Source organism: Colletotrichum siamense (assembly GCF_013390195.1).
Source record: "Colletotrichum siamense strain Cg363 chromosome Unknown KSG_Cg363_contig02, whole genome shotgun sequence".
In the NCBI taxonomy this organism is placed as follows: domain Eukaryota; kingdom Fungi; phylum Ascomycota; class Sordariomycetes; order Glomerellales; family Glomerellaceae; genus Colletotrichum; species Colletotrichum siamense.
Window position 1 is genome coordinate 2,947,388 of NW_023501015.1, and position 13,497 is coordinate 2,960,884.

A 13,497-nucleotide genomic window follows, 5' to 3' on the forward strand; every position below is an offset into this window, starting at 1 on the left:
TAAATCCATCCCAACCGCCCATATAATGATACAGACATGTTCTTAATATATACCATGCCACGTGTTATATAGCTTGCGCACGCATGTGTGTTCGTTCGTCGTACTTCCCGTAACTGGCCTACAACCAGCCATACATCATCGTGGCCAGTGGTCGCTGTGGGTGTCGCTCGTGCCGGACATGACACTTCTACCCCTGCTAGAGGAGGCCACCGGATGCAGCAAACCACCGTTGTTGCCCATGGGCATCGTGATCGGTGGCAGAGTACCTTGGCCTAGACCCATCGGATGCATAGACCCTCCCATGTTACGGTTGACGCTCATCCCTTCATAGCCATCGATGCGAAGGTCACAAGTTCCCACGTCGAATCGCTTGGAACACCCGTCTTCCATGTGTCTGGTACGAACCTCAGTATACGCTCCCCTGGAATACGATTCTTGCACTTCAACTTACCTCCGGAGAGTGTCTTTGCGAGCAAATAGACGACCACAGTAGTCACACTTGTGGTTTCGCTCCTTCATGTGAACGCTCTGGTTGTGCCTCTGAAGGTCTGTCTTCCGGACGAACTTCTTGTTGCAGTCGGCGACTGGACAGGGGAATGGGTACTCTCTCTTCTCGTCATGCGTCTCCAGGTGGGCTTTGTAGTTGTAACTACGACTGAACAGTTTTCCGCAGCCCTTGACCTCGCATTGGTAGTTGGCGTCCGCTACGGTCGTCATCCGCCGCGCCGACCTCTTTGGCCGGGTTGGTTTGATCTCCGCGCGCTTTGAGCCATGATGACTGCCAGATGCACTCGAATCCCCCAATGGAGTTTGATGTTGGTAGTAATGTTCGGCATCCAGCTCTGTCTTGGACCATGCAGGAGAGCTGGTGTCTGACAGGTAGGCCTGATGTGGGCTTGCATACTGGCTGGGCTCCGTCATGTACGGGACTTGCATCGAGCGTGGTGACGGGTAATGGGAAACATCGATTCCGGATCCGTAGTCGTTGGTGTTTTCCATCTTGATCCTGGGACCTGTGGGGTGGCCGCCGCCGTGCGGGTAAGAGAACGAGCTTCTTGAAGAAGACGGTGCTGGCGAGCGTCCGGTTACATCTGCGAGAGTATGCGGTTGGTTGACAACCGATGACGGTTGTGAGGGTGGCGGGGGGTACGTCTCAGATCCGTACGGGGCCGGGTCATACTCAGAAAAGGGATCGTATTCTGAGGACAGAACGTTTGGAATGGACAGTGAAGAAGAGGCCGGTGCCATGATGCTGGCCGAGGTCCAGTCAGCTGTCGTCGTGGGATCTAAAGGCGGCAAAGAGGAATCGGTGTCAGGTGTTTGTGCGAGAGAGCAGAGTTGGCCAGCAGCGTACAAAGAAGCAAGCTTGTACTGCTGAGTTGCGAGATCTGGTGATGGATAGTCCAGGGAGGATTCCGACGGGCAGTAGGTGTGAGTTGAAGACGCCGGAGATCTTGTTAATGAGGGTGGTGTGAGATCCATGACTGGCGTGGGCGGCACCCTTTTTTTGTTGGCGTTCTTGTGTTTCCCTTTTCTCCCCCCGGACGCTTTGTTGGACGCAAAAGATGAACTTATATACCAACAGGGCTGTTGGAACAAGACGCAATCAGGCCCTGAAGGGGGGGTGGAGGGTGCTGAGTTGGGACTTGTTGGAGGGATGCGCGTGAGTGGGAGGAGTGTGTGGATAGGACGGATCGGGGTGCGTATCTGATTGGCAACCTTGCCCAGGAAGGCTGAAAAGCAGGAGGTAAGATGGGGAAGGAGGCACTTATAAAGAACGTGCTCGAATTGAGGAGAGGAGCAAGACAAGGCAGCAGGACGACATAGGACAGGGGCAACTGGACTGTACCTTATTTTACCTTACATCCGACGAGCAACGGAAGGTAGGCAAGCAAGTAATCAGGCAGTGTGCTGGGAAGGGAACGCAAGAGAGGAAAAGAGAGGGCGCGGGCGCGTGTGTTGGGGCCAAGACAAGGGAAGGAAGTAAGGTAAGCCAGGTACGGTATCCGGAAGACGGGAAGAAAGACCCAGTTTGCCTCGTTCTGTAGGGGACCCAAGGGGGGTGGGCAAGTTGACCGGGACCACACGCGATGACTTTGATCGTCACTTGCAGGGTTGATCAACACAGAGGAGGGAGAGATGGACAGAGAGACAAGGAAGCAGGGCAGACCGCGAGCGCTTCACACATTGATTGCATGAGGCAGACTGGGCCAATTTTTATACAGACCTTGAGACGGGACGCCCATCTCTTTCTCTTTCTGCCGGGTCATGCTTGGGACCAAAGCGGTTCAGTCGCAGAGCAAGGTAGTATGGGCAATTTAGGGTGTATGTATGTGTATAAGTTTAGCACGGGTGAGATATACGGTACGGGGGTTAATTGAAGACAGCCGGGGGCGGAGACTGACAGCACAGAGTGTATTTACGGCATCATCAAAAGAGACTTGCGTGCATGCCATAGAGTCAGAGAAGCAGAAGCAGTGTGGGAGCGAGATAGAGCAAGTGAGAGCCAGGCCAAGATGGAGAAAGGCAGAGCCAGAACGTCGATAGCAACAGGCAATGCACGGTAGCCCTGTATTACGTGCAAGGTGATGGAGAACATGGGGGCAGGGTGGGCAGCTGGACGAAATTGGTGGAGACTGGAGTAAGATGGTGCTTTCTGAGAGGGTCCAGCATCCAGCAGGGCAAGGGGACCTTTGATTTTGTTGGAGCAGCATGTTGGAACATGTTGGTGGTGGTGGTTGGACCGTCCCGCGAAGGATCCAACCAGCCCAGGATGGGTGGCATTGGGGGCTGCTGCGAGAGGTGGAGGAGAAGAGTTGGAGCGAGGGGTGTGAGACGAAGAGGAGGACATGGAAAAGGACTGATGAGGGTGCGGAGGTTTGTGCAGAATTCAAGTCTGTCTGCTGTTAGGACGGCTGACCTCTGAGAGGAGGTTGCAGTGGGATGAAAACTCTGAAGCAACATTGCGATCAAGGTCGAGTATGCGTCGGTCTCTCTTTTCCTCCTCACTTGCCTGTATCTGTATCTGTGTCTGTGTCTGTGTCTGTCGGCGCGGTGCTCGTGTTCTTCCTCGTCTGGTTGGTTTAGCAAGTCGACGACCCTGGCTCTTGTTTGGCCGGGCGTGTTGTTGGTGGTGGTTCTAGCCGACTTGGGTGAGTAAAAACAACTTGGTGGTACGATAAATGCTTGCACCAACGCAGCCGATGCACATTCATCCGTAGGGTTCCAGTGCCATGAGTGGCCAGTCCAACAACTTGGGAATGAAAGAGGGCCTTGCCTGGAGACTAGACCAGGATACTGAGCGTAAAGCCCTGGCTGTGGACGAGCCTTTGGCCGGTGGCCCAGCATCATCTGCGCCAGGGGTCCGGGGAAGGGAAGGGGCGAGGAAGACAGGCGGACAAGGGGAGTTCGGATACAGAGAGGAGAAGGGTCGGAAGGAACAGGACAGGGCTGTGGGAGGGCATTGAACGAGAAGGGGATGGGATGATGTGGGTTGTGACAAGAGCAACAGCGAGAGTGGAAATGGAATAGGTAGGCAGGTAGGTAGGTAGGTAGGCAAGGTGACGAGCCGCGACAATGACAGAGTAATGACTGTGACGGACAACCAACAAGACTTGTTGGTAGTTGGAAGACTGACAGCCAACCGTTTAATTAAGACTCGCCGGGAAGCCACCCAGACCGGAGAGCGCCCGTGCTCTGGGTGGAGCCCTATCGATCGATTGAGCCACATCGGCCGTGGTGGACACCAGGGGAGGAGCGCAGGACCGGTGAAGGTACGTACCCCGCAGCTCACCTACTAGGCTACTAGTAGGTAAGGTAGGTAAGGTAGGTAAGGTAGAGTGAGGCCCTCCTGTCACAGTCTACTTACCTACCTACCTACCACTACCTAATACCTTGGCGTCAATACGGATAGTGAGCACCGAGACTCCAGCTGCCTGGTCCTTTTAACCAAGCTGCTGCGCGTGCTGTGGGTAGGGCAGCCTAATGACACCTTAAAGTGACATGCAAGATGCTTGCGTGCGTTACCGCGCCCGTTGCAACTCTCCAGTTTCTCTTACCTCACCTCGCGAACCGGCGAATGACGGGCCGCACTTTAAACTTCGTGGCATCAACCTGGTCTGTCGCTCAAAGTACTCCCGCCATCTCTGAGCCTGGTGGACCGTATAAATCGTTCACAACCGGGTGGAATACCTACTATGTACGCAGCGAGAGGAGAACATTATTTCGCCTCCGTCTTGCCTGCTTCACCCAATTGGCCGCCAACCGCGCCAGCACGCCCGTTTCCGAGGCGTCAACATTGAGCGTGGGATGCCTGTGGCCAATGACGCCGCATTGCTCTCCCCCCCCTTTTTGTGAGATGAGCTGTCTCTGAGCTGCAGTTTCCGAATCTGAGCATCCATAGGGCAGGCCAATCCACGGATGCCATCCAAAAGTCCTGATCTTGGTCTTTGGGCTGAGGCGGCAGGTCAGAGTTGGGGTCGCAATGGGCCCTTGGTGTGCAGTGCACTGCAGTGCAGCCCAAGGTACAGCGCAGTACATCGGCAGGGCTTCCCAAGTCGGCCGGGCAAACTGTGGAGTCAGTCACCGGGCTTGCCTCTATGTCGTCTCTCTTTCAAACACAAACACACACACTCTCTCTCTCTCTCTCTCACACTCTCTCTCCTTTGCCCACCACCCGGACTCCTCGTCATACTCCTCGTGAGAGGAAGAATGAGGTGGCCAAAACCCCAAGCTAAAACTATTTGATGTCGTCGTTTGTCAAGGTTCCAGGTGAATTAGTTTAGACGCTGTACCTGCCGTTTCACGGTGCTATCCCACCCAAATGCTCAAATTAGCATACAGCCCTGCAGAGTAAGCACTGGAGATGCGGATACGACAGATTCCAGGGTCATGCCGTGGACCTTACGGCATCGCATCGTATCTGAGCAGTATCTCAGAAATCCATCACTGGCAGAAACACACACAACTCGACTTCTTGAGGGGCATCTTTCCGCAGATAGGCTAGATAAGATGGGCAGAGTCACGTCCGTATAGCCGTGCCGTCATAAGCATATATAGGGACATTCCCATAATTGTCAACAATTCCTGATCCAGGGGCCGTGGAGGAATCGCCGCATGAATGCGGCACAGACAACGTGGTTCCTGGAGGCCGGAATGCCCCTGGAGCAAGAGTACAGATGGGGCAGAGGAATCTGCCTTGAGGCCCGCCATCTTCCCATCTTCACAGCAATCTTACTGTGACTATCATTGCGCTTCCTTCCCTGCCCATGCGTTCGTACGTAGAATACGTCGTACTACGGTAGCATAAGATTTGACAGCCTATGGTGCGTGCACACTATGTATGCGCAATGTATTCGCAGTGGCTGTTCTCTCCGCCGTTGGTGCCCGTCTGCCTAGACCGTTCTCTGGCTGGCTATTTCCAACGGTGTTGGCGGTTCGGTCCATACCCCATTACATTGATCCAGGCCAGGACCCTTATGGATGCTGCAACGTCGCAAGGTAGGCAGTGGAGGGAACACTGGGACTCCAGCGGCCACCATCCCTCCCATTCAGCCCTCATCTTCGCCTGTTGGAAAGTCAATCTCCATGGAGTTCTCATGCAGCAAGCAAGGGGCATGGTGGTGGTGATGATGGTGGTGATGCAACCAAGAGCGCCCAACAAAGATTGAAGTGTTTTCTGTGCTATTCCTGTTGGTCTTTTGTTCGTGGCCCCCAGAACATGGGCTAGCTGCTGCATCCTCTCAAATTTCCGGTGATTTTTGACTGCAACGATTGGGACGCATCTTGGTTTATCGCGGGTGCATGTAGCTATTAGATGTCTGCGGCCAGACCATACCGGACCTCATCTTGCAGAGCCTCTGACTTAAATGCTTCCCACTCCTTCGACCGACTCCCGTCTGTGGCGAGGGCATTTATCGCGGCCCTGCCCGTGCCCACCGGCTCGTTTCCTCTGCTCCCTACGCCTTGTCTTGCTTCCATCTGGTTGAGTGAGCATATCCGTCAAGCGCTATCCGTAGACGCACTAGAATCCAAATAAAACCGGCCCTACGAGACCCTGCGATCTCCCACCCCCAACCAGCCACCGGCGTCTGTATGCCCACGAAGAAATACACTACTGCAGAGCAGGTGTAGAAGACTACGAAAACATCCCTGTACTCGGTCGGCTTCCCAAGGAGCCGGGGCAGGGGTATCTCTGAAGCGAGACCGCAGTCGGGCGTAACCTGCGCCATGGTGGGCTGGAAATGGGGACTTTGGCAGAGTAAAAAAGTACTGTGCTTTTGCTCATTCCCCGTTGTTGGTGCAGGTGTACACTACTACTCCGCAGTGTACCTCTCTATCCGAACTCGCGAACCAAGTGTCTGGAGCCCGTCGGTCAATCGGTGCTCAACCGTTCCTCGGGCAGGCAGGCGGTCCCGCTCGTCCCATGGTCTGTTTCTTTACTTTCTTGGTTTCTACGTCAAGATAGCTGCGATGAGATGGGACGGTCCCGCCTCTGTACTTGTGCGCGTACATGTGCCAAAGGCGCGCTCGCATCAGTCACACCGGGATTTTCCAAGCCAGGCCATCTGATTAAGTGCTGACTACCGCGAAGGATTACTCGGTCACAGGCCTGTAGAGCCTGTAGAGCATCCATTTGCAGACGGTGATTGTGTGCTAGTTCATCGCTGCAGGCCCATCCCAGCGCAGTGAGTCTACTTACTACCTAGCAGTACCTATTATTTCCCCGCGGCGGCCGCCCTTAGACCCGGCCCCCGGCCCCCGATTCGCTAAGTAGTCGGCGGATCAATCCCGCGCAGTCCTTGTAGGCGCCACCAACTTGTCGACTTATTGGCTGTCGTAGGCGAGTCGTCAAGGCAGAGCATAACATCAGAAAATGATCTCAATCGAGAAACTGCCTCGCGGGCTGTGAATGCTGTGAAATCAGTAAACGAGGCCCGGTAGGCGCGTGATGCGGACTGGGAGATATGTAAGGTCGTGGACTACAGATTGTCTGGAACATTTAAGGACTCGCAAGGCGAAGAAGAGATATGGCTGGCAAGGTTTCCGTGTGTTGCTTCCAACGGGCCCGACGGCCCCCGTTGCATGTGGGTGTATATTCATCTGCAACTTGCTGGATTATCAACTTGGATGGCTCCTCCCGCCGGGATGATTTACAAAATTGGAATTCGGAAAAACAATGGGATTCGAAGAGAATCATTGCCCTTATGCGCACCTAGCCGGTCTATTTCTGAAAGATCAGCTATCAACAGTTAGACCTCTTCTCACCATGGTCAACGCGCTTCACACCGAGAATCGGAAAGGTGAAGGTGATGGTCACCGAAGGTCACGTGAAACCGCGACGCTTTGGCTCCACAGCTCCCCCTGCCTGTTCAAAGGCAAGAGCTGTCTCACGTCACCGATTTTCAGGCACAGCACAGCAACGCGCATCACATTTTTCCATCATCGCGGATCGTGACATGCAGAAGACTGGCTAGAATAGCTGATACTGATTCACCTAGATGCATGCAGTATCTGATTGCTCGAATACAGCAAACCTGCCCAAATTTCTGCTTTTCTTGCCTTTATCGCGGTGGCACTTTCGCTCAACCTCGACCAACCACCAAAGTCCACCGCAACTTCCACACCTGGCCAGCCTCACATCGTCACCCATATCCTTCCCTCATCTTTGACAACCGTCCCTTCCAAACTTCCAGGTCTCAAACAGGGTTCATCGAAGTATAGCTGATCGGCGGGCTTTGGGCCCCTTATCGCCTTCACAATGAAGTTCTTCATTGAGTAAGCCTCGATCGACCTTCCACGGTCCTCAAAACCCACAACTAACATCACCTTCCCAGTGATCTGCCAATTCTTTTCCCCTACCCTAGGATATACCCTGAGCAGTATGCGTAAGTCACCACGCTCCGCAACCTGAGCCCGATGAGTGCTGACTTTGTCGGTGTTTAGCTATATGTGCGACCTCAAGAGTGTGTTCGCTAGACATTGCCCCTCGAATCTCATACTTCTTACTGACTAGTTAATTCATCCACTAGAGACTCTGGACGCGGGTGGCCACTGCGTCCTAGAGATGCCTTCAGGGACAGGAAAGACGGTATCGCTGCTCTCACTTATTGTGGCCTATCAACAACATAACCCAGAGCATCGCAAGCTCATCTACTGCTCACGTACGTCTGAATTCTTCAGAAGCTTTGACTATATCTAACCATATCAGGTACCATGTCTGAGATCGAAAAGGCCCTCGCAGAGTTGAAAGCTCTCATGAAGTACCGCGCTCAAGAGCTTGGAGAGGAGGAAGAGTTCAGAGGCCTCGGGCTGACAAGTCGAAAGAACCTGTGTCTTCACCCGTCAGTCAAGCAGGAAAAGAGTGGTGCCATCGTCGACGCTCGTTGCCGAAGCCTCACGGCTGGATTTGTCAAGGAGAAAAAGGATCGAGGCGAGAATGTCGACCTATGCGTTTACCATGATGTGGGTATTGCTTCCGTCGTGGCTTCTCATTCGGCTAAAGATTCGACATAGAACCTGGATCTCCTCGAGCCGCACAATCTCATTCCAAACGGAGTTTGGACCTTTGAGGGCCTTCTGAGGTACGGCGAACAGCACAAGCAGTGCCCATATTTCACTGCAAGACGCATGGTAAGGATTGAAAGATCACTATGTTGTTTCTTGTGCTGAGCACGAACAGATGCAATTTTGCAACGTCATCATCTACTCTTACCACTATTTACTTGACCCCAAGATCGCAGAGAGAGTATCGAAAGAGCTCTCAAAAGACTGCATTGTCGTCTTTGACGAAGCCCACAATATTGACAACGTCTGCATCGAGTCCCTAAGCACAGATATCACCGAGGACTCTCTACGGAAAGCAACAAGGGGCGCACAGAACTTGGAGAAGAAGATCTCGGAGATGAGAGACACCGACCAGGAGCAGTTGCAGAATGAGTATCAGAAGCTTGTGGAAGGATTGCGGGATGCCGACGAAGCGCGACAGGAGGACGCATTCATGGCCAACCCAGGTATATGATGCCCTGATTTCTCGCTTCCTTATCGTTCACTGACAGTCAGCAGCCTTGCCAGACGACTTGCTGAAGGAGGCGGTACCAGGCAACATCAGAAGGGCTGAACATTTCGTGTCTTTTCTGAAGAGGTTCATCGAGTATCTCAAGGTAAGCAACTCTGACAGAAACAGAAAGCCGGATGTTAACCACATACCAGACACGGATGAAGGTCAGACACACCATTTCAGAGACACCTCCTTCTTTCCTTGCTCATTTGAGGGAGTACACCTTCATTGAGAAGAAGCCTCTGCGGTTCTGTGCCGAACGATTGACGTCCTTGGTGAGGACTCTCGAGCTCACGAATATTGAAGACTACCAGCCTTTGCAAGAGGTAGCTACCTTCGCGACGCTGGTAGCAACATACGAGAAGGGGTTTCTCCTGATCCTAGAACCATTCGAGTCGGAGACAGCAGAGGTGCCAAACCCTGTCCTGCACTTCACTTGTTTGGACGCCGCAATCGCAATCCGACCCGTTTTTGACAGGTTCAGTTCTGTCATCATCACTTCAGGAACGATCTCCCCTCTTGAGATGTACCCGAAGATGCTTGGCTTCTCGACCGTGGTACAGGAGTCATACAGCATGACGTTAGCGCGAAGGTCGTTCTTGCCCATGATTGTGACACGTGGAAGTGACCAAGCGAGTGTTTCCACGAGTTTCCAGGTCAGGAACGAGCCTAGCGTGGTGCGAAACTACGGCACGCTGCTGACCGAGTTTGCCAAAATCACCCCGGATGGCATGGTGGTTTTCTTCCCTTCCTATCTCTACATGGAGTCCATCATCAGCATGTGGCAGGGAATGAACATCCTCGAAGAGGTCTGGAAGTACAAACTCATCCTCGTCGAGACACCCGATGCGCAGGAAACCTCGCTGGCGCTGGAAACGTACCGAACGGCGTGCTGCAACGGCCGCGGCGCTGTTCTTCTGTGTGTCGCTCGAGGCAAGGTCTCTGAGGGTATCGATTTCGACCACCAGTACGGCCGTACTGTGTTGTGCATCGGCGTGCCATTCCAGTACACTGAGTCCCGAATCCTCAAAGCGAGACTCGAGTTCCTTCGCGAGACGTACCGTATCCGCGAGAACGACTTCCTGTCATTCGACGCCATGCGACACGCTGCCCAGTGTCTGGGTCGTGTCTTGAGAGGCAAGGACGACTACGGTATCATGGTACTGGCCGACCGCAGATTCCAAAAGAAGCGAGTGCAGCTGCCCAAATGGATCAACCAAGGTCTTCTCGACGCCGACACCAACCTCAGCACCGACATGGCTGTAAGCAGCGCTCGCCGCTTCCTCAAGCAGATGGCTCAACCGTTCCGGGCTAAGGACCAGGAGGGTGTGAGCACATGGAGCTACGACGATTTGATGAAGCACAAGGAGAAGATGGACATGGAACGGATCCAACAGCTTGAAGCTGCCGGGGTTGATAGCATGCAGTTGGGAGCTGACGAGGGCGACGAATACGGCATGGACGATGACCTTGACCAGGACATGATGGAGATCGACGATGGATTCTGAGGTTCTCGATGAGCCAGCTCATTGACTGCAGCTGGTACCTAAGCTGGAGCCCGTCAGCGTCTGGATGGGAAGCGAAAACGGCCATGTACATTAAATGTTTTGTCTGATAGAGACCTAAATCTGGTGCTTCACCCACGATCCAGTCGCACTGTCTACGCATCATGCGGGAATGACTTTGTGTCACGACTCTGCATCTATGTTTGAATCTTGCAAACCTCATTTCAAATCGTCCGCCCATCCGTCCGGCATAAGTCACCTAGTTAACGATGATCCTTTTGGTTGCCTTCTGAGCCCTCATGGCGGGAATCGTGTTTTGTCTCCCAGGCTTCCTCCCAACCTCCATGCACAGCATACGAATGAAATCCTGGCTCGTCCAGTAGCACGTATGGGCGCTCAGCATATTGAGGTACTGGATCTCCAGAGGCCCACCGCCATATCTGAGATAGTAATCAATTTGGCCATTGTCGTTCAACAAGTACGCCTTTCTCTCTGCAATCTCCTCACGCGTGAAATCGTGTACCTCCAACTCGAGCTGTGACGGCAAACGCACGACGGAGGGCTTGGGCGTGACCGCTGGCTCGATAGTCGCGGGGCTTGGGGTTGCGCCTGGCACAAGACTTCGCATGGCGTTGCCAACGTACTTGAAGATGGAACTGGTGGTCGAGGGAACATGAGCCGTCTTGAGACTTGAAGCATATACCGGGTCTATTGTGCCGTTGAGTAGGTAGGCGATTGGGTCCTCCTTAGCCAGCACGTTGTAGATGTTGTCTACTGCAATGCACCCGAACCGGCCAACTTGTCCCGTAACATCCGGTGCGTGTATATCGCTCTGATCAGCGCCAGGTTTGATCCGGCCACGCCGAGGTTGGAGCATGCCTCTCTCGAGAAGCAGGAAGAATCCGGCCGGGCTTCCGACGAGGAACAAGTTGTTGGTATCAAACTCGAAGAAATCAGCTCCTGGCAATTTGATGGACATGTCCAATCTAGGAACTCGTGTGGGTTGTCGGGACAAGATGTCAATCGCCATGGCACTGCCAAGAGAATGCCCGATCAGATGGACACGCCCCTTCTCAGCAAAACCAGGGTTGTTGCGACACCACAGCCGGTATACGCGGTTGGCCTCCGTAACAAGCGCCTTGATCATTTTGCCCTTGTGATGGGACATGTAGAATGGAATATCGAACATGACATCAGAGATCATGCTTCTCACGGCCGGGATGCTGCCAGGTTCGATGTCCTTGAGGCTGAACCCATCAGGCACGTGGGTTGCCTTGTCCTCTTCCGTCATCGGGCCACCGTCTTCGAATGACAAAGTGTGGCGCCAGTTTATCGGAAGTACCATGATTCCGTTCTGGTCGTCTCTCAAGACTCCCTTAACCACCGGATTGCACAGTTCCATATTGACTTCCCGGCGAAATGCGTTGATGGCGTGCGTGAAGTGAAAGCTTTCGACTCGCTCAGCAAACTTCTGCCCTATGCCATGTACAACCATCACAAGGTCGGTAACCTGGCCCTTCTCCTTTTCTGCCTTACAAGCTGGACATAAAACGTCCTGCCCGACGCTTTCAGCAGGGTCGCTCGTAGGAGATTCTGACTGAGAATTTGTGTCGCGCCTACCCTTCTTGTCGTGGATGCGTTCCCACGTCTCCCGATCAAAGCCACGAACTACAGGGATGCCGATAGTCATTCCCTTCATAATCTTAGCTACTGGCCGTCTCCCATAGTAGGCCGATGGTTTTAAACTGGGTTTCAAGAGGAAGGCTCGGGAAGCGTCCTTGTAAATGACGTGGTAGCTGGCGTAACTTCGATGCGGCATCGTGCTGGCAGACTTTGGAGTTGGATCGACGGATCCTTCAGCCGCAGCTTCTCCACGATAGCAGCTAGCAGCACAGAACGGATCTGTTGAAATTCGGGGGTCTGAGACGGTCTGCTTGTCGCCATCGCTCAGATTTTCCACATCTTCCGGCCAGAGACGATGCGACACTTTTTCTTCGCCAAGCGGACCGACTTCAATCGCACAGCGAAGCTCATCGCTCCAGGTCTCAGTATGCGGTTGCAGCTCTCGGTATCCAGCTTCTAGTTGATTCGCTACTGCTGGCGGAATTGGAAGCATTGTATCTCTAGGATCGCTGTCAGACCCAGCCCACAACCACTCATATCTTGATAAACATTCACGAACCTGTAGAACCATGTAGCACGGAGTACCACGGCGATGTCATTCACAGGGGACCAGTAAATCGGTTTCATCTGTAGAGCAGGAATGGACACCATGTGAAGCCTAGATACGCCAACGACGACGTCAATGGCTTCTCTTCTGTAGCTCGCGTCGCTCAGTGTGGCGATTTGTACTGTACTTGCCCTCGGCCTCGTTGGTTCTTGTGCTTTGGGCGGAGTTCGCAATTCGCGTTCATCTCCATTGGCACTGGGAGTCTCGATAGGGGGAAATGAAGTAGCAAAGGCGTCTTGTGGTCTTTGCCTTATTCCTGCTCTGACGAAAGGCTTCCCGGATATCCCATCATCCACAGACGGCCGGAATGAGGTACTCGTGCCGGGGGTCGATGGGCGAGACGCTTGCTCACTCGCGCGCGAATCAGATCTTGGTCTCGCTTTGGTGTCAGCTCCATATGTGATCCCGTCCTTTTGAGAACGAGATAATTCATTGGCGGCTTCACGGCGGGGGCTGAAAGAGCCCACAATTCCCATTTGTCTTGAGCGCGCCGAATCTGCACGAGGCCTCGAGGAGGGAACGCTCCCGGCTGTTGACCGGGAGTCATCGGCGGCTGGATTTGTACTAAGTTGGCGTCGCAGTTCCATCATGACCTCCTGAACCACATTGTCCTGGCCCAGAGAGGGTTGTTGTTTTCTCGCAAGGGCACAAAATGTGTTTTGTAGTTCGGTGGACACGTCAATAAAAAGGTCGGGACAGCAAAC

The 13,497-nt window shown here is 53.6% G+C and overlaps 3 protein-coding genes across 3 annotated transcripts; 1 reads left to right on the plus strand and 2 right to left on the minus strand.

Moving 5' to 3' along the window:
* Positions 1-135: 135 nt before the first annotated feature.
* Positions 136-1,482, minus strand: prz1 (Transcriptional regulator prz1; the record flags this gene model as incomplete). Its single annotated transcript, XM_036634613.1, has 2 exons — positions 136-394; positions 452-1,482. 2 exons carry the CDS (start codon positions 1,480-1,482, stop codon positions 136-138), a joined length of 1,290 nt encoding a protein of 429 aa, XP_036499697.1.
* A 6,277-nt stretch (positions 1,483-7,759) lies between these two features.
* rad15 (General transcription and DNA repair factor IIH helicase subunit XPD) lies at positions 7,760-10,566 on the plus strand (the record flags this gene model as incomplete). The annotated part of the gene is made up of 9 exons (XM_036634614.1): positions 7,760-7,776; positions 7,836-7,886; positions 7,945-7,964; positions 8,031-8,162; positions 8,210-8,463; positions 8,515-8,631; positions 8,681-9,011; positions 9,064-9,161; positions 9,211-10,566. 9 exons carry the CDS (start codon positions 7,760-7,762, stop codon positions 10,564-10,566), a joined length of 2,376 nt encoding a protein of 791 aa, XP_036499696.1.
* Positions 10,567-10,822: 256 nt separating this feature from the next.
* On the minus strand, positions 10,823-12,837 carry CGCS363_v002766 (putative phospholipase; the record flags this gene model as incomplete). Its single annotated transcript, XM_036634615.1, has 2 exons — positions 10,823-12,686; positions 12,746-12,837. The coding sequence occupies 2 exons, from the start codon at positions 12,835-12,837 to the stop codon at positions 10,823-10,825; spliced, it is 1,956 nt and encodes a 651-aa protein (XP_036499699.1).
* Positions 12,838-13,497: the final 660 nt, after the last annotated feature.